We start from the raw sequence: 27,351 nt of genomic DNA on the forward strand, positions 1-27,351 counted from the left end.
ATGAACAATGATTTGCTTCCAAATAGTTCTGAGAAAGACCTGGACACAACCTTGACAGCTTGTGAGAGGGGTTCTCAGGCTGTTGGTGAAGAGTGGTCTGTCACCCAGCATGCCATTTTGTTTAATGAAGCCAGATTTTGGAGCCTATCTGGAAAGAGATTTTCCAGGGAATCCATCTTTTCCTTTAAGTCATTTGGTATCATTTTGAAAGTCTTGGAGTAGAAACTGTGGACATGCACATTTTAGAAAACTAATACTAGTCAGATTCCACAGACAGATATCCGTCAGGGACCAGGGGTGTGCCGTCCACAGGCTCACTTGTGAAGGCCTAGTCAGTTGTGGGGAACTGTGGCGTGGGGTAATGGGAGACTCTTTTGGGGTTCCTCAAGGTCAGGTAGGGTTTACACTTAACCCACAAATGTGTACTGGAAATCCTTCAATGGGGATAAGGTAAAGGAAACATAACTTTTGTGTGGAAGGGTTGGTGGGACCTGGGTGACTGATGATGATGAAACTAGAGGGGTAAATTGTGTGTGTGTGTGTGTGTTTGTTGAGTGGATTGCAGTTTAATGGCCTGTGTATAGTTGTAAAACAAGGATTTTTTGTTACAGTAGCATTTTTTTTTTGGGGGGGTCTTTTTAGGGCTGTACCCTAGGCATATGGAAGTTCCCAGCCTAGGTGTTGAATCAGAGCTGTAGCAGTGCCAGATCTGAATTGCATCTGCTACCTACACTGCAGCTCATGGCAATGCCAGATTCTTAACCCATTGAGCGAGCCCAGGGTGAAACCTGCATCCTTATGGACTATAGTTGGGTTTGTTACCACTGAGCCACAACAGTAACTCCTACAGTAGCATTTTTTTGTTTGTTTATAAAAGGAATGTAGAATATGTGAGAAAATAGAAACGTATAAAGAAGAAAATAAAATCACTCACAATCTCCCACCAAAAAGGAATTAATTAAAAGTACTGCACGAATGTCAGTCTAGGCTGGAAATGAACATGGAAACATACAAATCATTGATTTGTTAAAGTAGTGGGAAAAGGGATTTTTATTTCTTTTTTCTTTTTTTGCTTTTTATGGCTTCATCTGCTGCATATGGATGTTCCCAGGCCAGGGGTCTAATCAGAGCTACAGCTGCTGGCCTCTACCACAGCCACAGCCACAGCAATGCCAGATCTGAGCCTGTCTGTAATCTATACCACAGCTCAAGAGATTCCAGACCCTTTACCCACTGACTGAGGCCAGGGATCAAACCCACATCCTCATGGATACTAGTCGGGCTCATTACCACTGAGCCACAGTGGAAACTTTCTCTTTTTTCATTTTAGCTCAGTTTGCATTTGTTTCTTCTAGTGCTTTTAATAGAAATATGTGTATGAAAGAGAGCTATAGTGGTAAATTTTAGAAATTTGGAGTACAATTGTATATGCTAGTTTTTTATCTTTAAGCATATTGAGATTTTCTATTGTGAATATTTTTCTAAAACATTTAAATAGCTCCTTTGTTTTCTGTCATGTGAGTAGATTGTAATTGATTTTAGAAATTCCCTATTGTTTACAGTTAGTTTGCTGAATTTTTACTACTTATTTATTTATTGTCTTTTTAGGGCCGCATGTGCAGCACATGGAAGTTCCTGGGCTAGGGGTTGAATCAGAGCTACAGCTGCCGCCCTACACCACAACCATAGCAATGCAAGATCTGAGCCGCATCTGTGACCCACACTGCATCTCATGGGAACACCAGATCCTTAACCCACTGAGCTAAGGCCGGGAACTGTGCCCAAGTCCTCATTGATCCTAGTCGGTTTCGTTATCACTGAGCCATGATGGGAACTCCTGAATTTTTTACTATTTTTAAATAAAACTGTACTCGATATCTTATACATCATGTTTATGTGGACTTCTATTACTTCCTTGAGATAAATACTTTGAAGTAAAACCACATGATCAAAGGACATACACATTTTCATGCTTTTGATACATATTATTGTACTGCATTCTGAAAATACAAATTTATACTCCAGGGGGATGTTTGAGAAAGGACAAAGAAGGAACTGGGCATCTGTTGAACTGACTTGGAGAAAGAGGTGTGAAGAAATCTCTGAGAGGGACCAAGCAAGAAGGCATTGGAGGGGATTCTCAGGAAAGAACCCTGAAATTCTCAGGGATTTGTGCCTGAACCAGTGACAAAGTCAGCAAAGTGAACTGAGGGCAACACTTCACCTTGAAGAGGAGATTAAAGAAAAGGACGTAAATGAAAATATTCTCTGAACTTCTATGGGCTCTCCAAAAATTTTCTAGGGTGGCATATTATCATCCTAGACACTAATGAGGAACTTGAGGCATAGAAATTAACTCTCCCACCATCCCACAAGTTCAAGTGGCAGAACACAGATTCAAAATGATGCCTTCTAGTCCAAATCCCCATGGTTTTCCATTCAACTTTTTCTTTTCCTTTTCCTTTTTTTTTTTTTTTTGGCTTTTTGGCTTTTGGGGCTGTACCTGCGGCACATGGTGGTTCCCAGGCTAGGGGTCCAATCAGAACTGTAGCTGCTGGTCTATGCCAGAGCCATAGCAATGCCAGATCCAAGCTGCATCTGCGACCTACACCACAGTGCAAGGCAACGCTGGATTCTTAACCCACTGAGCTAGGCCTGGGATCGAACCCACGTCCTCACGGATGCTAGTTGGGTTCGCTAACTATGGAAACTCCCCATTCAACGTTTTCTCTACCACAAGGAAAGAGCTTGTCCTGATGTCACCTGTTTTTACACTTCATGATGAAGTGGAATGGCCTCCCTCACGTTTGGGGCAAGAGCAGCTCCCATAAGACTGGCTGAAGTGAGAAGGAATGAGACTGATGAACAAGAAAGGGACAATTTCTACAAAGTGAAAGACTGTTTTAAAATCAAAACTCACTATTATGTCATTATATATTATTGCTAAGCATAAAAGAGATTTTTTTTATGAGGCTTTTTTCAAAAGGATTATTCCGCTCCTAGTGCAGATCCATAAACTATAGGTGAATGTTAGGCTTTGTGATTGATTGAGGCATGACAATTAGGTAGTAAGCAGTGGCAAATTGAGTCCCCTGGGGTGGGATGCGCACATACTCACTGGAACACTCTATTGAGCTATCTCGTTAAAATTTTAACACTGCTCATTGCCCCCAAACTCATCGTATTAAAATGGCTAGCAGAAAAAATGCTTGGTTCTAGGATTGCTTGCTTTTTTACGGGCCAAATTGGTCATTGAAGGCAGAGAAGAGGAAGAACAGACCTGTCAGCTGCTGGGCGAATTTGATTTGAATGGTTATGTAGATGCTAAAAACCATTCTCTTGTTATTAGAGGACTGTTTCCTGTTCACTCCAGGACCATCCCAGCTAATGAGTCTATTTTGGAGCCAGTATCAGCAAAATGTGAAGGGTAAGCTATTCTTTTTGTCTTCTTTTTACATCACTTGTAGGAGATAGGGGTGAAGGAGTGGTGGATGTGGGAGTCAAAGTCTGGAAATTTGAGCCATGATGCCAACCCTGACTCTGACACTATTTATTTGACTCAGGATAGGTACTTCCTGTTCCTATGCCTCCATCTGTCCAGGGTAGACATTCTAGGATTGCTTAGAAACAAGAAAAAAATACATGTTTTGTATGATACAGAACATTGCTTCTCTGAAGGTGGTCTGTAGACCAGCAGCATCAGCATCACCTAAAACCTTGTTATGCATAATCTCAGGCTGCATCCTACATCTGCTGAATCAGAATCTGCATTTTGACAAGACCTCCTGATGATTAATGAACACATTAAGATTTGAGAAGCACTGATGCAGAATAGTGCAGTGTTGCAGGTTTACCGTGAATTGTTATTAGACTAAAGGCTCCTCAGGTGAAAATACACAGTGTCGGAATGCTGATTTATTTATGAGCTAGTGTTCACAGCAGGATTCTTCCTTTAGCTGGAAGGCTTCCGCCCTACTCCCCTCATCAAAATTGTCATGTCAAGAAATGTGATCCATGACTGATAATCTGAATTTTCTAAGAATTCATTGTAAGAAAGGCAAGCATGGGTTACATTTCAGAGGGTGAAACACACTTTTGATATGAAAAGAATGCCAGAAATTAAGGGAAAATAACCATCCACAATGTTCTTATTACCATAACAAAGCAGCTCTTTCCTTTTCATTTCCCTGTATTCTTTCTCAGCCTATTATATAAAGGCAACCATAATTTTTGCATGGCTGTGACCACAGTGTGGACACAGTTTTATACTGGGCATTTTACATCATATCTTAATCACTTCCATGACGCTGCATGATAATTATAATTATAAATGCATCTTTACTGATGACACTTCCTTTCCTTTGGTCACATTTCATGCTACACAATTGAAATATCTCTAGAGGAATATATATACTGTAATATTGTTGGCAAAAGGAAAGGATTGTAATCAATCCCTACTTAACTTTTTCCTGGACCTTCTAATTCTTTTCCATTCTTACAGTGTAATAAAGAGAAGAAGAAAGATTCGCTTTTGTTCATGGCTATATTATTTAGAGTCAGTTCCTTATTTATCAATGATATTTTCACTTAATCTGACGAACACCAGAATTTGTCGTAATATTGTACACTTATATTTCATCAGTGGTATCACTTAATTGATTATTCACCCTTCATTGGAGCTTCTGAAGGTTATCTTCCCAGCAAGGTAAAATGGAAAAGCCAATATACATATTTTTAGTAAAAATTCACCCCCTCAATTAAAAAATAGTTTGGCATTTCCACTGTGATTGACACAGTGGTAAGACATATATCCCATTTAAAAATTAATTCACTGTATCAGGGATATTTCAATTTCCCTCTCTAGTTCACCTGTTCTTATTTAATTTTCAGAGTGGTCTGATAGTTGCTTTATATGTTCAGTCCAGGGAACTTGAGTGTAATCAGTGGAAGAGAGAGGGTGGGGTGTGCTTACTGCATCTTAACTTCAACCTGAAGTCTAAGGATCCTTGACAGGATTGTTTCAGCATCTTCAGATAATAATAATTTCTCCAGTGTTGCTGCGGAGAAGTCTGATGACATTCTGATTTTTCATATTTTGTGAATCTTGTTTCATGTAGTCCAGGGCATCTAAAAAGCCAGTTCCTTGTCCTGAATGTGATCAGTAATGTAAAGCATCATTGTGGGGATTTTGCTTGTCTCCCAGCCTGTTGGCTAGAACCCAAATTTCTTTTCCTTTTGTCATACAAGGCTAAAACTTTCACAGCACTTGAATCCATCCTAAACATACCTATGTGTTGGATACTAAGAACATTCCATAATTACATTTTGGATATATTTTCTTCAACATTAAAACTATATAATTCATTTTCACCAATAGCGATCAGCAGTTTCATTCTATCTGTACCCAATCCCGATGTTCTCCAAACCTCTCTCTCTTTTTTTTTTTTTTTGGTCTTTTTAGGGCTACACCCATGGCATATGGAGGTCCCCAGGCTAGGGGTCCAGTCGGAGCTATAGCCGCCAGCCTGCACCAGAGACATAGCAATGTAGGATCCGAGTTGCATCTTCGATCCACACCACAGCCCATGGCAACACCGGATCCTTAACTCACTGAGCAAGGCCAGGGATTGAACCGCTGAGCCACGACGGGAAGTCCTCTAAGCCTTTTAATACTCCTCCATGTGATGCAACTTTCCCTCCCAGTAGGAGAGGCATCACAGGAGGCCCGGATGGGTGGTTTTAGGAGCAGGCTGGGCCCAATCGAATAATAATTTCATTTTGGCATCATTAACATTTACCTATAACTGACTGAGATATATAAGTTGGAGTTTGGAGAAGTTTCATTCTGAAACCCACAGTTTTAACAGGATACTAGTTTTGGTTGGCCATCAGCTAAAGTGTACAGAAGAGGAAGACTTTTCTATTACTTTGAAAATATTTTTCAGATCAGAGCGAGATAGTAAAATGAAAGGAGAATCGGAATATTTTAATTACTGTTTTGATTGATCTAACAAATTTAGGATTGAGACATTTTCTGGGGAACTAAAGGTATACGTTGTTTACAACAGTACTGTGAGTATCATAATGGAAATCAACAAATGAAAGAAAAATCATCCCAAATCTCACTCTTTCAATAATTATCTGTACTCATTTAAATTTTTTTCCTGATCCAAATGTTCACATAATTTATGTGAAGTTTTAATTATAGTGCAGAAACAACTTTGCATACAGAGTGTTTTACCTAATCATATGCATGCTGCAGTGTAATTTCTCTAATTATAGTTTCTTAATGATGGAAAATGTTCCCATCAAGTGAATTTATTATGTATTTATTATTATTATTATTTATAATTTATCATTGCTGAGCAGGTAAATTCATTCCAATTTTTAAGTATTATAAATCTGGGAGTTCCCTGGTGGCTCAGCGGGTTAAGGACCTGGAGTTGTCACTGCTGTGGCATGGGTTTGATCTCTGGCCCAGGAATTTTTCATGCTGTGAGCATGGCCAAGAATTGGAATGAGTAGTTTGAGGAAGATTAATTCCTTCAGATAAATTCTCTGGTATAGAATTCTTGATTCAAAGCAGGTGAGTTCAAGCATTTTTCTAGCTCTTGAGATGTATTACTATCTCCCCTTAAAAAGGATGATATTGCTATATTTATTTCAAAAATGTGTGTTCCAATTTATATGGCCGTCCATGTAAATTTAGAAGCCAACTTAGAAGTCTTAGGACAATAAAGCCCTTCATATTCAGGCTTCTGATTCTACAATCTTTTCCCCATGACATTCCTATTCCTATCTTATTCTCTAAGTATCTTGATCTTGGAATGATAGATTCTATGGTAGTATGCCTTCAAACATACTGATTTCTCTGCTTGCATCACTTGTCCTCTGTTTTCATGTTATCCGTCAAGCCTCAGCTTGGCTGTTAGGTCCCCCAGGGCAAGCCCCCACCCCCTTTTAGCTTATGGTCCCTGCATCTACCCATATCACTGTGTTTATCATTTTGTGCATTGCTTGATTATTTTTCTGTGTCACTATCTATATATTGCAGTGCCTATTTCGTTCACTGTTGCATTTATGGTGTCTAGCACCAGTGGAACTCTGGAATTCAATAATTACATATTGAATGAAAAGCAGTGCTCAACTAAACTGAAAAAACAGTTAAAGAGACATGGAGGAAAAATCTAATCTGCCAACAGGGCTATTTATTAGATATTTAATTCAAAAATATTTATTGAGTAGAAGATATGGAGTTAGATATTGTAACTACAGAGGACATTAAGAGAAACATTCTTGAGTTCCTTGCTTTCAAATAGGTTAAAGTTTGGTTAAAACTGGGAAGAAAGAAGAGTTGGAAACAGTGTAGTTTCTTTTCTTTTCTCTTTTTTAGTGCCATACCTGCGGCTTATGGAATTTCCCAGACTAAGGGTCAAATCAGAGCTGTGGCTGCCAGCCTACCCCACAGTCACAGCAACACAGGATCTGAGCCACATCTGCCACCTACACTACAGCCCATGGCACTGTCTGATCCCTGACCTACTGAGCAAGGCCAGGGATTGAACCCGTACCCTCATATATGCTAGTTGGATTCATTTCTGCTATGCCACAATGGGAACCCCAAGTATAGTTTTTTTTTTAATGGAGAAGAAATTGAAAAAGTGTTTATGGACATTTTGGACTACAAGAGAAATAATTTTCCTTTTTATGGCTAGTGAATGGAAAGGTGGAGCCATCTCATTCATGGTTAAATGTGAGAATGGTTGGAAAGAGATGTTTCTCAATTAAAAAATATCTGAACATTGGCAATCAAATCATGGTGGGAAAAATTATCTAATTGGAGTCATAGCATATATAGTATATATAAATTTTATGTCCTGGTTTTATGTAGTCATATCATAAGTATTTTCATATATTTGTAAAATTTTTATTATTATAATTAATGTCCAGAACAAAACAGGAGAAACCTATAGGAAGGTAAAGAGGAGGGAAAGGAGACTCAAAGTACCAGGGGATGTCTAACGAAGGTATTGAGGGGTTATTTGGTGCTCTGTGCAATGGAGAGAACTGAGACTATAAGGATATTTTTATGAGAAGAGATTATCCACAGTTTGGGGAGACTATATCATGAAAGATATATGGAGCAAGAAAATATCCAGAAAGATGCTTCCTAACCCAAACAAATCAATACTGAATATGATTCATACTTGAACCCTTTAAATTTGTAATATCTTGGAGTTCCTATTGTGGTGCAGTGGAAATGAATCTGACTAGGAGCCATGATGTAGGTTCGATCCCTGGCCACGCTCCAGTGGGTTAAGGATCTGGTATTGCTGTGAGCTGTGGTGTAGGTCATAGATGCGTCTCAGATCCTCCATTGCTGTGGCCGTGGTGTAGGCTAGCAGCGTTAGCTCTGACTGGACCCTAGCCTGGGAACCTCCATATGCCATAGGTGTGGCCCTAAAAAGCCAAAAAAAAAAAAAAAGAAAGCAATATGTTTTATGAAATAGTAACATGCTCAGACAAGGGAGGTACCTGCTGATATTTTGGCAAAATGCTCTCAGCACCACCCCAGCTAAAAGCCTCTTCCCACCCCTTCAGAGAGATCCACTGACTGACTAAAGCCTTACAAACGCTGTTTCCTTTTCAGCTTCAACTTCCGGGGATTCCGCTGGTTGAAAACCATGATCCATACCATCAAGGAGATTAATGAAAGGAAGGATATTTTGCCCAACATCACTATGGGCTATCAAATCTTTGATATCTCTTTCACTATCTCCAAATCTGTGGAAGCGGCTTTGGTTATTCCTTACAGGGCAGGAAGAAAACAAGCCCAATTTTAGAAACAGTACCAGAGCAATGCTGGCCGGAATTGTTGGAGCAGGCGGGTCATCTTTGTTGGTTGCTGCTTCAAGAGTTCTAGGGTTGTACTATTTACCTTAGGTATTTCAGAATATTGTGCTGGGTACTAACTTATAAAGAAACACAATCTGCGTTTGTAGAAATTGCAGCAAAGAGTAAGGTGCTCAGGAGAGGCTGGGATAAGTTGCAGAGACAGCCAGGATGGTGGTGAGGCTGATTCCCCTTATCCCTCTGTTCAGTCTGGCTTGAGCAAGTGTGACTGGTGATTTCAGACTCTTCTACATCCCTTAGGATCCTGCCTTAATTTTTAGCTTGAGGTTGTGACCCAGAGATTTGTATGTTGACATCCCACCAGGCACTACACTCTGAAGCACTTGGTAAAGCACAGAGTAGTAGATCATCAAGAAATACTTGTTGGTTGATTGATAGATAGGTATAAGGAACTCACTTTGTTTCTTGCCTGTATTACTAGCTATTAATCCTGACTCTTTTGGTTTGTACACTAACTGAAATGAGCTTGGGAATTTCATAGGAGTATTGGAATGCTAACCTACAGATTACTTTAAAATCAAGGACAATCACACATAAAACCTAAGAATAGATGATATTAGGAATAATGGATTATTAGAAAAGTGTAAATAAAGCTGTATTCCAGGGATGGTTCACAAAAGTATAAATAGTCAGGACTTATTAATGTGACTGATGATTTAGCTTATTTGTGTTACTGAAGTAATGGGAGAAGTTGAAATAATTGTAAAAAGTAGTATTTCCACAGTATCTTATAAACTGCAAGTACAAATGTAGGGGGAACAGGGTAACACTAAGAACAGAACCAAGAGGAGGGATTAGGTGACACAGCTGACATCTTCAGCGTGAGCTTCATTCAGCTCAGATAAACTGCTGCTGCTGTGAGCTCTGCCTTCCACCAAATACTGACTGTGGTCCAGGTACCTGCTAGAAACCTCTAGAGAGATCTTCTTATTTAAATCCTGTAGTAAATCTGCAAAAACAGTAAAATAAACCTCATATACAGTAGTCACTTTCACAATTGTTGTCTCATTTAATATGCTGGGCAACCTTAAAATGTAGATATCATAACCCTGATTTCATTCATGGGGACACCGAGGTTCAAAAACTTAACTGACTTGTCCATGGTCTTACATTGCTTATGTAGCTGGATTTAGAAATTAGGTGTCTCTGCTTCCTAAATAGATTTTTCCTACCTATGGCTTCCATGGTGCTTGTGAGATTCCACGGAAGAATGTAAACTTTAGCCAATGGAGTAAGAATAGGAAAAACAATCTGTCACTTATGAAGAATTGACAATCATAGAGCTATGTAATTATAATACAGGAGGTCTCACTGGAGGTGATGCAGTAATAACATGGGCTGGGATAGAGAATCTTCTTAATTGCAGAATCACTGAGGTTGAGAGTAAAGTATAATGGAAATGTATGTAAGATTGTCAGAAATTCATGATACCAGTCACTCTACTTTCATTCTTGAGTTCTCACGAATGGAAAATATACACAGGGACCACTGGTAAAAGGAGAAAAATACCTCTTCATTTATCTAGGCAAGTGCCTATAAAATGAGGGCTTCTGGTAACTTTGTTGGAGAATAAGACTTAAACCTGAGGTTGAAATTGAGCTTCCTACCATCTTTCTCAGTCTAAGTCTTGGGACTCAAATACGCAGAAGTCCAAGCAGAAAGAAACAAGGAAAGAGAAGAGGAGAAAAAGAGGGAAAGTGGTGAGAGAGAGAGAACAAACAAACTGGGCTTGCAAAATAGATTGTGACTCTACTTTCTTCATCATCTGTATGGATGAGTTCTGAGAAAGAGCCTGAATGGCCTGAATCATATACCTAGTCTCAAGAAAAGATAGATGAGAGGACTGATGACCTCCCTTTCAGTGCTGTGACCTGGAGGATGAAAAGTGGTGCATTGAATGCCATCATCTTAAAATTAGCTTTTCCAATTCCCTTGGAGTGGGGTGGGAAAATGGTGGATGGGGGCCCCAAAGTACTCCCTCTACTAGTCCCCACCTACCAAGTAGGGAAAGGAGTAGAAGTCCTTTTGTCTATGGAAGGGTGTGAGAATGAAGGGAGAACTGTTAAGTTCCTTCCTTATCCAGTAAAAATGCTCAGAGGTTGTATAATTTAAGATTTGGCTATTGCTTTCCAGTAACTGCATGAATATTTTCAATTATAGGCGGGCTATGCCTCTACCTGCTCAATTCTTAGTGACAAGTACCAATTTCCATCTTATCTTCACACAGTAGCCAGTAATAAGATCCAGTCAGAGGCCGTGGTACAACTTATCCAACATTTTGGTTGGGTCTGGATAGGTGCCATAGCAGCTGATGATGATTATGGAAAATATGGAGTAAAAAATTTTAAGGAAAAAATTGAGTGTCAATCTTTGTGTTGCGTTCTCCAAAACTGTTCCCAAAGTCTATTCTAATGGAAAATGCAAAAAGCTATCTATGCTATAAAGAACTCTACTGCCAGAGTCATTGTGCTTTGTGCATCTGATATTGACCTAACTCCTTTTGTGCTGGAAATCGTTTACCATAACATAACTGACAGAACATGGATAGCGAGTGAAGCCTGGATCACCTCAGCCCTCATTGCAAAGCCTGAGTATTTCCCGTATTTTGGTGGAAGCATTGGATTTGCGATACCAAGAGCTGACATACCAGGAATAAAAGAATTTCTTTATGATGTACATCCTGGCAAGGATCCAAATGATGTCCTGACTGTTGAATTTTGGCAAACTGCTTTTAATTGTACTTGGCCCAATAGTAGTGTTCCATACAACATTGACCATAGAGTGAATATGACTGGTAAAGAGGACAGATTATATGCCATGTCTGACAAATTCTGTACTGGAGAGGAGAAGTTGGAAGATCTTAAAAATAATACCTATCTGGATGTGTCTCAGCTAGGAATTACAAACAATGTCAAACAAGCCATGTATTCTATGGCAATTGCCCTGGATCGTCTGAGTAGATGTGAAGAAGGAAATGGACCATATATACCTGGAAACACCTGTGCATATATACCTGATTTTGAGCCCTGGCAGGTAAGTGGTTGTTTGTTTCAATTCACAATATAGCTTGACATGAAAAGCATTCATAGTATTAAAACCACTGATCTGCTTTTGTACTTAATAGACATGATTTTGTGACATGCCCACTTGAAAGAATGGCTTGCTTGTGTTCCCAACTGGGCATTTTAGAATTTCCATTCATTAACAGAGTTAATTGGTTTGTTGTGAATGATAGAAAACCCAAAAAACAGTGCCTTAAACAAGATAGGTTTTTTTCCATTCACATAAAGGAAGTTTAGAGATTAGCATTCTGGGACTTAAGAGTGGATTAGGGATCGAGGTTCCTTCCACCTTGTCATCTCACTATTCTGAATCTGTGCCTTCACCTCATAATCCCATATGGCTACTTGGGCTTCAGTCAGCATGTCCACACTCTAACCAGCAGGAAGGAGAAAGGGCAAGGATCTGCATATTTGTCCATTTAAGGACCTTTCCTACAAATGACTTTTACTTCTTACACCCCATTAGCCAGAATCTAGTAGCTTCAAGGGAAACTGGAACATATAGTCTTTATGCAGTGTCAAAGGAGCCATGCTAGGTGTGAAGGCCAGGAGGTGAATTGGACCATCTTCAAGCTTGTCTCTCACATCTCCTGTCTCAGGTCTGACATCCCAGCTATTCATGTTGGAACACAGAAACCCTAATGGTCTCATCAAGATGCACAGCTAATCAGAGTGTGCTTCTCTGCTTACACCCCTCAGTACCTCCTCTCTTACTATACAGGATAAAGCATGAGCATCTCTGATATTATTGCTCTGTCCATGACCCTCACCACTTCATTCTCCAAACATCAAATTGCTTGTTACTTCCAATGGAAACTGCAGTGGCTAGAACCACTTCATCTTCATTCTTATTTTCTTTTTTTGTCTTCTTAGGGCCACACCCATGGCATATGGAGGTTCCCAGGCTAGGGCTTGAATCAGAGCTGTAGCCAATGGCCCACACCACAGCCACAGCAATGTCAGATCCAAACCACATCTGCAACCTGCACTACAGGGCTCATGGCAACACAGGATCCTTAACCCACTGAGCGAGGCCAGGGATTGAACCTATATCCTCATGGATGCTACTCAGATTAGTTTCTGCTGAGCCACGATGGGAACTCCCATTCTTATTTTCAGATTGATTTCACATTGCATTTAGTTTTGTGTTTCTTTAGCCTCCACTAATCTGTGGCAGTTCCTCATCCCTTCCTTGTTTTTCATGAACTTAATACTTCTTATAGGTACCGTCCAGCTATTTATGAAATGTTTTTCAATTTGTGTTTGTCCAATTTCCTTCATTATGGTTACATTGAGGTTATGTATTTTTGGCAAGAGTACCATAAAAGTCATGTGTATCCTATCCACCTCATATTACGAGGTGTATGACATCACTATGTCTCATTAATGGTGACATTAATTTTGATTACTTTGTGACAGCGATGTCACCATGTTTTTACATTATAAAGTTACTATGTTTCTCTTTGTAATTAATAATTATCTTGTGGGGCAATATTTTGAGGCTATGAAAATATTCTGTTTTTTATAATGCTTTGGTCCACAAATTTTGGCATCTATTGATGATTATTCTTGCCTGAAATAACTATTACTGAGTTATTTTTAAAAATGGTGATCTTTCTCCTACACTTATCAACTGGAATTATGTTTTCCCTCACAAATTTATTTATATCAATATGGACTCATTGTTTATATTCTATGAGTATAATAATTCATACTTATTTACTATGTATTTTGTTGCTCAAAAATACCCAGGTTTGACCGCTGGCGAGCCACTTTGAGTTGTCTTCTATTTCCTTTTGATACATCACAGTAATTTCTGATTATTTTTTGTAACCCCAAGATATTCCAGGCTCATCTTGTATTTCTTTGCCCCATTTTTTTTTTTTAGGGCTGCATTTTTTAGGACATTCCCAGGCTAGGGGTTGAATCAGAGCTGTAGCTGCCGGCGTACACCACAGCCACGGCAACAAGGGATCCAAGCCACTTCTGTGAACTACACCACAGTTCACCGCCACGCTGAATCCTTAACCCACCGATTGAGGCCAGGGATCGAAACTGTATCTTTATGGATGCCAGTCAGATTCGTTTTCTGCTGAGCCATGATGGGAACTCCTCTTTGCCCCAGTCTTGTAATCAGCCATTTCTTCAAAGAGACGTATTTCCATTTATTGGAGAATGGACTTTAGAAAGCTAGATCTGAGTACTAAGCTGTTTATTGCTGGTGGGGAAATTGTGGTAAACTCAAAATAAGAAATGAAATTATGCTCTAGATGAGTTCTTTCATTTTAAAAGAAATCATCTGAGAACTTCTTTTAAAATTACCTTTCATATGGTAAACAGAAACCTTCTGATTCATTATTTGAAGATTTCAATATTATAATTTAAATTTGCTCAGAAAGCAATAAATATGTGTTAGGATTACATAGAAGAATATTTAGGGAGGGTCAAGGGGCCACATAGTGTCAGGGTGAATGTTGATGGTTTAGTCCAAAAGAAATTATGTTCCTTCACAAATTCCCTGAATGATGTAAAACTGTGACAGGCAAGGCCTCTGAGCAGAGAGAGTTCATAGGTACATGAGTGCTTCACGAATGTATCAAAGTAAAAAAATTGTGATTTATTTAAAACCAAAATGATAATGCACTTCATACTCATTTTCCTCAGCTTATCCTATTAGCAGACTTGGTTAGAATATATAGATTTGTAAAACCCTTTTACTTTTGCAGTTTATTTGGACATTTCTAAATTCCTTTTCATGCCTGGAGGTAGGGAACTGTGTCCTGCCATCCAATAATGATAAACAGATGGAATTATGGAAAAGTTGTAAGGTGGCAGCCTCTGAAAATTTCCTTGCTTGACTCTTTTGAAGACTGGAAAAGAAAAATGTGCCTCTCTCTAATGGACTTGGCACTTAAAGTCACCCTATTGTGAACGCTGATGATTTCATGTTGATTGAGATCAGATAGAGAAAAAGAAGGAGAGGAAGAGAGAAAAGGGCATGTGACCTGGAGTAGCCCTAATGGTGGACGGTGATTATCGTAATACTTACCTGGGTATACTAACTTACTAAAAGCTTTCAGCTTATTCCCTATGAAGAGATAGGGCAAAAATGATTTCCCTTCTTTTACAGACCAGGAAACTGATGCTTAATTGGGATATAGGACTTGCCCGAGGTTATGTCATTTGACAGAACCAAAATATGACACCAAACCATCAGATGCCATAATTCAGGCTCTTTCTGCTATACTGTACGGCCTCTCTGGTTTGTAGAGAGTTAGGGATTGGACTGGGCTCCCTGGTTGGGAAACATAAATCCAGCATGAGGTGCTGACAAAGACCAAGGGCACAGGATATATCTCAGTGTAGACTGGTTACCTTCATGCTAAAGGACAAGTGCTCCTACCCCAGCTAAGGTTGACCGAGTGAAGCAAGAGTATGAGAGGTATTATTTTGTTGGGGGATTCCTGTTGATGTCTATGACATCATTCTTTGGGTGTAGAATCAGCCTCATTCACTTTCATTGTCTTGGCCGTGACCTCACATATTATTCTCCTGGCTTAGATTTTTCTGTCTCATATATAACTCATGGAATGATTGGCCAATGGGGACCTGCCATGATGCACAGAGAACTCTACCCAATATTCTGTGATAATCTATGTGGGAAAAGAATCTGAAAGAGAATGGATGTGTATACATGTAAAACTGAATCACTTTGCTATACAGCAGAAATTACCACAACATTGTAAATCAACTCTACTTCAATAAAACTTAAATGATAATTAAACAAAAGAATCTCCCTGTCCCCAGTATTTGTCAGGCAAATCGCTTCTATTTTAAAACCTAGCTCAGCATGCCCACTTCCTGCAGAAACCTCTTCCATTTTTCCTGAGGCATTTAGCCACTCCCTCATCTATGCCCTCTCAACACTCCACAACAGCAACATAGAGTACATTGAATTTACTATTAGTATCTGTTTATTTGTAGCCCTTCTAATGGACTGTTCAACTTTTAAGGGCAGGGGATGGATCTTGCTGATCTTCCTTTCATACAGGGAAGGGAATGGTGATAGTAGTATAGACTCATTTCTACAAGCAAAGAAATCTAAGAGAGAATATCCTCTTTTTCCTGAGCAGGTAGATACTAGGACAGGCCACCATACCTACAGGTCAGTACTGTCCAGTAGAAATTTACAAGCCACATGGGTAATTTAAAATTTTCTAGTAACCATATTAAGAAATAAAAGGGAACAGATGAAATTAAATTTAACGTATTTTGTTTAACACCAAAATAATATGGGGTCATAATCATGATAACATTACATAAAAATAATTACATGAAATTATTAATGAAAGAGTTTGCATGTTTTTGAATTAACTTTTTGCAACCCACTGTCTACTAGACACAGCCCATGTCAATTTGGTCAGCCACTTTTCAAATTTCAATTGTCACATGTGACTAGAAGTTATTGTATTAGACAGCAAAAAAATAGAGGTAAAGAAAAAAATTCAGTTCCATGAATAAGATGAGTTTTGTTAGTATTTTCTTTATAAACCCTCTTTTCTAGGCAATCAAAGTTTTATACATTTTTTCCTCTGATGTTTTTGTCTCCTTGTTTTCTAGTTAATGTACTATTTGAAGACACTTAAGTCTACAACGCATAATGGCATGAGAATAGAAATCGGTGATAATGGAGATGTGGCTGGATACTATGATATTCTTAATTGGCAATTAGATGATAATGGAGAGATTGCCTTTGTGAAGGTTGGAGAATATATATTCACAAACTCTAAATTTGAACTTGTGATGATTAAGAATGTAACAATATTTTGGAACACTGAATCATCAGAGGTTAGTTACTTTGACATTTTATACATAGAGAGACTTGCACTTCTATACTGTTTCAGGTGCTATGGAGTATCAGAAACCTAGAGTTGGCTATTCCAAGTTAATTTTCCCAAATAAAATATGTATCTTTTATATAGAGAGATTCAGATATTTTTATTCTATTTTAATTTCTTTTTTTTAGGGCTGCACCCATGGAATCTGGAGGTTCCCAGGCTAGGGGTAGAATTGGAGCTGTAGCTGCCGGCCTACACCACAGCCACAGCAACGAGGGATCTCAGCCACAACTGCGACCTACACCATAGCTCACAGCAACACTGAATCCTAACCCACTGAGTGAGACCAGGGATCAAAACTACGTCCTCATGGATGATAGTCAGATTCATTTCTGCTGAGCCATGATGGGAACTCCCAGATCTTTTATTTTTGGCACATTTTCTTGGATTATATTTTTTGTTTAGTTTTTTTTTTTTTTTTAGGGTCACACCCACAGCATGTGGAAATTTTGAGGCTAGGGGTAGAATTAGAGCTGCAGCTCCTGGCCTATACCACAGCCACAGCAATGCAGGATCTGAGCTGCATCTGCAAACTACACCACAGCTTGCAGCAGTGCCGTATCCTTAGCCCACTAAATGAGGTCAGGGACTGAACGTGCATCCTCATGAATGCTAATGGGTTTGTAACCCACTGAGCCACAACAGGAACTCCTTGAATTGTAGTTTTCTATGATTTTATTTTCCTTCTTCAAGTACTCTAATCAAAATGTTTGACGTCTTTATCTCTCTTCTATTTTATTCACTTTCTTCTTACCTTTTTAATTTAATCTCATCCTTATTCTCTCTTGTTTTCTTGCCTTTATTCAATGACCCTTACTAACTCTTCATTCAAATATATTCTTTTCTGAACACTTTGACGTTTATCTTAATTTTTGAAAAGGCTCTATCTTTTCTTCAGTTTCTTTGCTGAGTAAAATGAACTTTTTTCATATCTTCCAGTCATCCATTTATGTTTTTAATTTTAAAATATCTGATTTGAGATATTTAAAGTGTTACAGTAGTCTGCTTACTCTGTGTGTGTGTGTGTTGGGGGGGAATTTAACTGAAATTATTATTTTTTTTAAGGGCCACAGGTGCAGCATAGGAAATTTCCAGGCTAGGGGTCGAGTCAGAACTATAGCTGCTGGCCACAGCCAGATCCGAGCCACATCTGCAACCTACACCATAGCTCATGGCAATGCTGGATCCTTAACCCACTGAGTGGGGCCAGGGATTGAACCCGCATCCTCATGGACACTAGTCGGGTTTGTTTCTGCTGAGCCACAATGGGAACTCCTAATCCACTGAGATGTTTTGATATTCATTTTCTGTTTTCTTCCTAAAGCAAAATTACATGGAGGCACACTCTATTTTTGGTTATCTTCGTGAACGAGGCTGAGGGTTTGGGGTGACTCACAAGTTTCTATTTCAAGACTGCCTTCTTCTGTTAGTAGAGTGAAAAGCAGTTTATTTAAGGGATGACTTTTTGTGGAAAGGAAAGTCTTAACATGTCTTTTGATTTTATGGTTCATCCTTGTTTCTGCAGGGTTCTTAATTTTCCTTTCTTGCATCTTTCCCTTTCTACCACACCTCAAAAAGGTATTTCTCTGTCTGTATACCTTCTGGTTTCACTGCTATGGTGAAACCATTGATTTGAGTCCCACCTTCAAGACCTTGCCCTATAGGCCATGCTGTCTCTGTAAGGTTTGGACCTGGTTTAATGTAGGATGGGACATTTTCTTTCTAAGAATGATTTTGTCTACTCTCTGTTAACCTTAGATTGTCTGTTTCCCCCTTACTCTTTCTTGCACAGTCTTCCCAGATTCCCCTCACTTTCCGCAGGCCTAGGGATGAGGAGGGAGCTCTAGAGATGGCCATGTTGGAATTTAATGACTATTTCTCTACTTACAAATACTTTGAAATTCATAGTATTTTCAGGCTCTTTATGATGGTGAAGTTGTGGATCACATGTGGTTTTATTTACTTTGTAAAATCTGTATGGTCTTTTTCAGAGAATGTGTGGAGAGAGTCACAGTTTATCAGCTGCCATTACCCTAGAACAACCCAGAAGTCCTTCCCTTCCCTTTCTGACCATAGTTCTGGAGGAACTTCATCTCTTTCTTCTCTTTTTCCCTCTTATTTATTCCCAGGGTCAAATAATGGGAAGGAGGATTTACAAATTCATAATATAATTTGATGTGGGGAACATTAGCTTCTATTATGGTAAATATATATAGGTGCACAGACATTTCAGTAAGGTTTAATGTATCGTTCCAAAATCCTTTATTGAGAGATTATAGGAGAAAGAGGTGAGTTTTATACTTTTCAAAATTCTTTTTAAAAATTGTTTTCAAAATTGTCCTGGAAGGTAGTAGAAGCAAGGTTTGAGGATTTGAGTATAAAATCCTTACCCCAGATAAAAAGCTGTTATTTTCATTATTATTGCTATTCACTATTATTTATAATGAATTATTATTAATTAATATTATTACAGTTTTAATTCTTCTGCCTCCTGCAGCAACAGGAAGGCTTTGATATGCAGAATTGCAGCTCTGAACATTTCAAAAGAGAAACTAGAGACTGGATCTGCTAGTTACACAATGTTACACCTAGAGAAGTGTTGGGGAAAGTTCAGGGGAAACCTCATCTCTTATCAGACAGTTGAACTTTTTACCCTTAATGAAATATTAGTTCTAGGAGAGTAGAACTATAGGGCTTTTGATATTCTATTTAGTGTCTACCTGTAGTGTTAGAGTAAAGTGATAGGGTGGTGGATGAGCATTGGCAATTTAATCTTCCATGTGAATCTCAGAATGGAGGGACTAGCAGGGGTAAGAGAGAGCTGTGAGTGAGTGTCAGGACAACCAGCAGTTCTTTGCTGCCACAAGACTTTTTTGGGGGGGAGGATGTCTTTTTAAATCTTTCTTCTTATTTATGTATCTTCCCTTTTCTTTTGTGGCCCTTTTGACCTGAGATCTGAGATCCGCAAATAGTCTTCCAAATCATGCTGGGAAAGGATATAAGAATATGTGAGAAGAAAATGAAGATTTCTGAGCTTCTGCACTCTGCCAGATACATAGGGGATCCTTTTTTATCTTTTTAATCTCTTTTTTGGGTCCTTGGCTTTCCACGAGTAGCAATAAACATATATAGACTTGTACATACTCACACATACATACATACAAGCTCCTCCCTTTCTTGGTCCATCCTTAAGAAGCTCTTGAATACATTATGGCAGGATATAAAAATCTTGCCACTGTAGAAGCCATGGCTATCTTCTGCATTTTATTTCTTTGACTTAGAGCTGCTCTGTCCAATTCAGAGTAGTCCCTAGTCTCATGAAGCTTTTAAAATGAAAATTAACTAAAATTAAATAAAATATTAAAAATTCAGTTCCTTAGTCACATTAGCTATGTTTCAGGTGCTCAACTGCCACGTGTGACTAGGGGCTACCCTTTCAGAAAATGCAGATAACAACACATTTATCATTGCAGAAAGATAGAGCTGCCCTAGGCCTAGAGTATAAACCACATTGAGTGTCCCAGAGCTCTCTCCTTGAATGGGGTCTGAGAATTTTTACTTTAATATTCCTAGTGCTAGCCATAGAGCAAGTACTTAATATAATGTTTTGCATGAAAAAAGAAAAGATGTTACTGACAGTATATACAAAGTTCATAGAATGCTTGTTCCACTAAAATTGATGAAAAGGTAGTAAAATGTAGATTTCTATTTTAATAATACTTCATTAGAATACAATAATTTTACTTTTCTCATATTTATTAAAATTATGGTTATATTTGTATAATTAAATTGTTCAAATACAATTCAGTACAATTCACTAAGTATCTGCTATGAGTCCACGTCTGTGTCAAGCACCAAAAAACCACTATCTTCACAGGACTTACAATCCAATAATTAATTAATTGAGCAGATGTTTATTGAGCACAATTTTTTGGTGCTAGACACTTTTCTAGTAACTAGGGGTAGGTCAGTGTACAAAACAGAACAAATCCCTGCCTAACGGGACTAACATTGCAATGCGAGGAATATGTATAAGTAATATGTAAGTAAATATGAGATACAGTATTTTAATGGGTGATAATGTTAGAGAGAGAAAAATAGCAGGAACTGAGATAGGGAGTGCTCAGGCGAGTGCTGTAATTTCACATAGTGTGGTCAGGGAAGGCCTTACTGGGGTTACATTTGAACAAAAACTTAAAACGAAGTGAATTCATGCAATAATAGGGGAAAAGTATTCCAAGCAGGGGAAACACCAACTTCTAAACCCTGAGGCAGGGATGCATTTGGCATTTGGAAGAGCAGCAAAGAAAGAGTGAGAAAGAGAAAGGCTGGAAAGAGTGAGAGAGATATAGTGGTGGGAGAGGAGCTAAGAGGGGTGAGAGAAGGTCAGGTAACATAGAGCCTTAGAGGCTGTTGGTAAAAGCCAATAGGACTTTGGCTTTTACTCTGAGTGAAACAGGGAGCCAGGGGAGATTTGTGACAGAAGAAAGTTATGATCCAATTTAGAGTTGAAAGGATTATTCTCCCTGCTATGTTGCAAGTAGACCAAAGGAGACAAGAATAGAATCCGCTGGATTCCCTGACGAACTGGCCTGCATCAACAATTAGACAGTATAAGGCATGATTTGACTCATGGTAATAAACTGAATCTGGAGGTTGCTGAGCAGATGGGCCTGAGTGGGTACATGTAGGCAAGTAGCAAAAGATAAGTTGGAGATGTTGGGTGAAACTGATGATGTCAGTGACAGAAATGAGGAATTGGGGAGGAGGAATAGGGTTAGTGGGGATAGTTTTGAACATGCTGAATTTGAGGTGATGACGGAATCTCAGAGTAGGGACATTGGAAGTTTAGGATATGGTATTAGAGGTCTGATGGGAAAGGTTGCTAGAGTCAAGATTTGGTAGTTGTTTTTTTTTGTTTGTTTGTTTTGTTTTTTTTTCTTTTTAAGGTTGCACCCTCAGCATATGGAGGTCCCCAGGCTAGGGGTAGAATCAGAGCTGTGGCCTCTTGCCTATACCACAGCCACAGCAATGCCAGATCTGAGCCATGTCTGCGACCTACACCACAGCTCATGGCAATGCCCGATCCTTAACCCCTGAGCAAGGCCAGGAATCGAATCTGTATCCTTATGGATGGCTAGTCAGATTCGTATCCTCTGAGTCACGATGGGAACTCCAAGATTCGGTAGTTCTTATGTTGAGGTGCTAGTTGAAGACATGAGAATGAATAAGCTGCTTTATACTGAGAGAGAAAAGCAGATGATCAAGGACCAAAACCAGGAATTCCTATTGTGGCTCAGCTTAAATGAATCTGACTAGCATCCATGAGGACCCAAGTTTGATCCCTGCCCTCGCTTAGTGGGTTAAGGATTGGGCATTGCCGTGACCTATAGTGTAGGTCACAAACTTGGCTCAGATCCTGCATTGTTGTGGCTGCAATGTAGGCCAGCAGCTACAGCTCCATTTCAACCCCTAGCCTTGGAACCTCTACATGCCGTGGGTCTGGTCTTCAAAAGACAAATAATAATAATAAGGACCAAAACAAAAAAAAAATGTCCACAGTGATGAGGTAGGTAGAGGAAGTAGAACCATCAAAAGCAATAAAAGGACTCAATAGAAGCCAGGGGAGCCTGCATCTCCAGGAAGGGTTGATCAAGAGTGCCAAATATCGAAGACAGAAGAAGGAGATTGACACTAGAGGAAGAGCTATCAGATGTGGCAAGGAACATTTTAGTGAAGTGAGTGGGTTGGAAGCTGGATAATGAGGGTTGAGAGGGAGGGTGAGAAATAAAACAAAGTCATCAGCTCATAGTGGTGATTTTCAAAGAAAGGTGTGTGGAGAGCTCTTTTCCTAAGACTGGGTGAGAAGAGAGGAAATACAGTCATACACACACACAGACACACAAACACACCTTACAAAAAGCCCATCAATTATGTTTAGTAATACATACTTAAGTAATTTTACATACCATAACTGAGCTCAGAGATTTCTGATATTTTCCATTGTTATCTAATTCAGATTTACCTTGGGAAACGGAATAGAGGAAACTTCTGATTTCCAAAGTAAATATAAATGTTAATATTCACTTTCCAAAGTGAATCTTTGCTTAATGGAAAATACATCTTATCTGCTTTTAAAGTAGGAAGATTGGAATTCCTATTGTGGCTCAGTGGTAACAAATCCATCTAGTATCCATGAGGATGCAGGTTTGATCCCTGGCCTTGCTCAGTAGGTTAAGGCTCTGGCATTGCCATGAGCTGTGGTGTAGGTTGCAGATGCAACTCAGATCTGGTGTTGCTGTGGCTGTGGTGTACAAAGGCAGCTGAAGCTCCAGTTTGACCCCTAGCCTAGGAACTTCCATATGCCACAAGTGAGGCCCTAAAAAAAAAAAAAGGAAGCTCCTCATTTATGTTAAGATATAAAAGGATTTACAAACACCATTTATAGTGGGTTTCAATGTGCACAACTTTGTAGAATGTAAGGAGAGAACTGTGTTTACCACTGAGTTTTCTAAACTCTTTGTATGAGAAAATATTCCAGTGCTGTGCCTTGTCCACTTTTCCCTTTTGCCATGCAGTTTTCCCCGTGGAATAGATCCTTCATTTTTATTGCACTGACTCTGTATGGTACATCTTCAGACTGTGTTGGGATGCCCTTGCAGAGAAGTCTTTCTCAGGCACTCAGGATGATTCCTGCCCTCACCCCCACCCCCCGAGCAGAAACAGACATGACAAATTGTCCTTTCTCAGAGCCCCATAGATATGGATCCTGGTCTGAGTCTTCAAGATTAGAAAAAGTTAGGTTTGGGATTAATTTTGCTAATTTTTAGAATCAACTACAGGACTCCTTGCAAAATTCCTCTAGGCTTTCCATGTCATTATTTTCTTTGTCTGTTATTTTTGCCCAGCTACCATGGTATCATGGGTTTCCTAAGATACAGCAAAGCTTCCAAGGAAATCTGGGTGGAAATTTTCTTAGCTTGGCAAGTGGTAGGAACACAGGGTGTTGTTACATGCATTGTATTTGTCTTTGCTAGCTTCCCTATTCTATCTGTACTGATCTGTGTCAACCTGGGACCCGGAAAGGGATTCGTCATGGAGAACCAATATACTGCTTTGATTGCATCCCATGTGCTGATGGATATGTGTCACGGGAACCAGGTAGAGATGGTCATTTTTCCATTGATATTAAAGTACAAGTAGATTAAATATGTTTTGGCAAAGGGGGCCATTGGGGCCTTCTTTGTAAATAGGTATAAAAAATTTATCTCAAAATTTATAATCTATCAAAACTATTGGATGTTCTTCTGTTTAGCATGAAAAAAACATAACAATGGGATTTAGTACTAAAAGGGCTACATTTGCAGAGTTTCCATTGTGGTGCAATGGGTTAAGAACCCAACTAGTATCCATCAGGATACAGGTTCGATCCCTGGCCTCTCTCAGTGGGTAAAGGATCTGGTGTTGCTGTGAGCTGTGGTGTGGGTTGCAGATGTAGCTTGGATCTGGCATTGCTGTGGCTGTGGCATAGGCCAGCAGCTGCAGCTCTGATTCAACCTCCAACATGGGAACTTCCATATGCTGCAGGTGCAGCCCTAAAAAAGTAATAAATGGGGGTTCCCGTCATGGTGCAGCAGAAACAAATCTGACTAGGAACCATGAGGTTGTGGGTTTGATCCCCGGCCTCACTCAATGGGTTAAGGATCTGGCGTTGCTATGGCTGTGGCTGTGGCTGTGGCCAGTGGTAACAGCTCCAATTAGACCCCTAGCCTGGGAACCTCCACATGCCATGGGTGCAGCTCTAAAAAAATAATAATAATAATAATATATGAATTAAAGGTGCTACATTTGAATCCATAAATTTAAAGAGAGGAAAAAAAAATTTTAATTAAATGTGAAATATGAACACATGAATTTATAAAAGTATTTAAAATTATTTCAATTTCTGAAATAGATTAAAGATTAGTATGAAAAATAGTGAATAATCAGTAAATAAGTGAATTATAGTTCTATATTTTACAGAATTATCTCTAAATTATTTCTAAATATATTTTAGAAATATAAGATCTAGAATTACAGCCCTAAAGATAACTGGCTTAAGATCATAATTATTCAAGATTTGTAGCACAGGTAAATTCTGTAACTACTGCTCTATGAATGTTTTACAACCTGCAGAATTTCTGTTCATGACCAGAATTTTAGTCATGAAGCATGTTGGAGCAGGTTTATTTTTATCTCTACCTTCTGTTAAAGATAACACAAATTGTGTGTCTTTTGCCAAAAGGCCCTCAATAGCAATTTATTTAAAAGAGAAATTAAAGAAAATTTTAAAAATGTAAAATTTTCTCCAGATGGAAGACAAGAACAATGTAACCTGTACAAATCCTTAGACCTCATGTGGCTTAGTCTCTGCACAGAGTTGCATTGAGAAATCCAGTCCAGCAGTCAGAGTGATTAAAAGGGAATTCAAGTCTTTACCTGCATCATCCAAAGAGCACTGAAGAGATCCATTTAATAATCTACCACAAACTCATCTCAAATAACTTTTTATGTTGCAGGATTCTCCTTTGCCCAACAGAGAGATTATCCCTGTTATCTCTATCGTAATACTCTTGTTTCGCCTAAATGTAGCTTTAATATTCTCGTGTATTTTTGCATTATTCCTGGGTTTATGAGTTTACACACCTCTCTTCTCAATTAGATAATTGGAAGAGAAGGAAAGAGGCATTTTGCTGAAAAAGGCCCATGCAAGAACAGCTAAAACCAAGAAGGAAACCTGAATTTCCAAAATCAAAATCTATTCTCAATCTTTAATATTAGCCATTCTCTAAGACAATTTTACCACTGCTTTTCTGATGATATTGTATATTCTCTGTAAAGAAAATCTCAATGAGTGTTACACTAGGCCTTTGGCTCCTTGGGGCTATTCACAGCTGAAGCAGACCACTGGATTTCTTTGCAGTCAATCCTCTGTTCTTTGTTCATTAGGTCAAAGGAAGTGTGAACAATGTGGTGAAGATTATTGGTCAAATGCACAAAAGAGCAAGTGTGTGCTGAAGGAGGTGGAATTCCTGGCTTATGATGAGGCCCTGGTATTCACGCTTGTCATTCTTTCCATATTTGGGGCACTTGTGGTCTTAGCAGTCACAGTTGTGTATGTGATATACAGGCACACTCCACTTGTGACTGCCAATGACCAGGAGCTAAGCTTTCTCATCCAGGTTTCTCTTGTCATCACACTGCTCTCTTCCATGCTTTTCGTTGGCAAACCATACAACTGGTACTTCATGGCACATCAGGTCACTCTGGCACCGGGCTTTTCTCTTTGCCTGTCTTGTATTCTTGGAAAGACTACTTCACTGTTTTTAGCCTACAGAATTTCCAAATCGAAAACCTGACTTACATCCATCTGCCCTCTTTATTGGAAAATCATTGTGTTAATTTCTGTTCTAGTCGAAATTGGCATATGCACAGCCTACTTATTATTGGAACCCCCAAGGATGTACAAGAACATGGAATCTCAAAATATAAAGATTATCCTGGAATGTAATGAAGGTTCTATAGAATTTTTGTGCTCTATATTTGGGATGTATGTCTTCTTGGCTTTGCTGTGCTTTCTTACAACCTTTGTGGTTCACCAACTGCTGGATAATTATTATGAAGGAAAATGCATCACCTTTGTAATGCTGGTCTTTTTTATTGTCTGGATCTCTTTTGTCCCTGCTTACTTGAGCACCAAAGGCAAATTTAAAGTGGCCGTGGAAATATTTGCTATCTTGGCATCCAGCTATGGTTTGTTGGGTTGTATATTTGCTCCCAAGTGCTTCATTATTTTGGTGAGGCCAAAAAGGAACACGGATGAAATTGTTGGTGGAAGAATCCCTACCATAGATAAAAGCATCCAACTATCTTCAGCCTCTGTGAGCAGTGAGCTCAGCAATACCACTATGTCAACTGTTCTGGATGACTAGAATCATGGGTCACACGTGTTCTTTAGAGCTGCAATGGTGACATGGTTCAACATTCCCTCCCTTTCAGGTGGCTCCCACAGCAGTTGCCAGATTCCCTGGGGTGATACCGAGGTTTTGGGTTCTGGTAGTATAGTCAAAGTATAGCATGTGAAATCTCATTCTCTCAGACACTATTTAGCATAAATCAGAATAGCTGTTACTATTGAAGTTTTACCACCTCATTAAAACATTTCACAATGCTTTGGTATAAGGATTGTATAGTAGAGGATATAATAGGTACAAGTAATATAACATGGTGGATAGAAATATTTGGGTCTTGAATATTTTCTCCCCCCTTATATCATGGACATCTAGAAATTTACATTAGACAGAGCTACCTTATGGGGACCAAAACAGATATCTTGTTCTCCATTCTGTTAATGCTTCTACGGAATAGATAGCTTTTCTCTGACTGAGGTAGGAATTACACACAGCTCATAAACTTTCCCTTGGAGCAGAGCATTTGGT

The 27,351-nt window shown here is 39.0% G+C and overlaps 1 protein-coding gene across 1 annotated transcript; it reads left to right on the forward strand.

The window, feature by feature from the left end:
* On the forward strand, positions 1–27,326 carry LOC125110793 (vomeronasal type-2 receptor 1-like). The gene is given in 11 exon segments (XM_047752386.1): positions 1–95; positions 2,788–2,890; positions 3,201–3,427; positions 8,651–8,804; positions 8,806–8,943; positions 11,074–11,273; positions 11,275–11,324; positions 11,327–11,946; positions 16,596–16,823; positions 23,911–24,034; positions 25,862–27,326. Coding segments are annotated over 11 exon segments (2,922 nt in total). The 3' UTR covers positions 26,845–27,326.
* The last annotated feature ends 25 nt before the right edge of the window (positions 27,327–27,351 follow it).

The sequence above is a fragment of the Phacochoerus africanus genome, chromosome 1 (assembly GCF_016906955.1).
Source record: "Phacochoerus africanus isolate WHEZ1 chromosome 1, ROS_Pafr_v1, whole genome shotgun sequence".
Taxonomy (NCBI): Eukaryota; Metazoa; Chordata; class Mammalia; order Artiodactyla; family Suidae; genus Phacochoerus; species Phacochoerus africanus.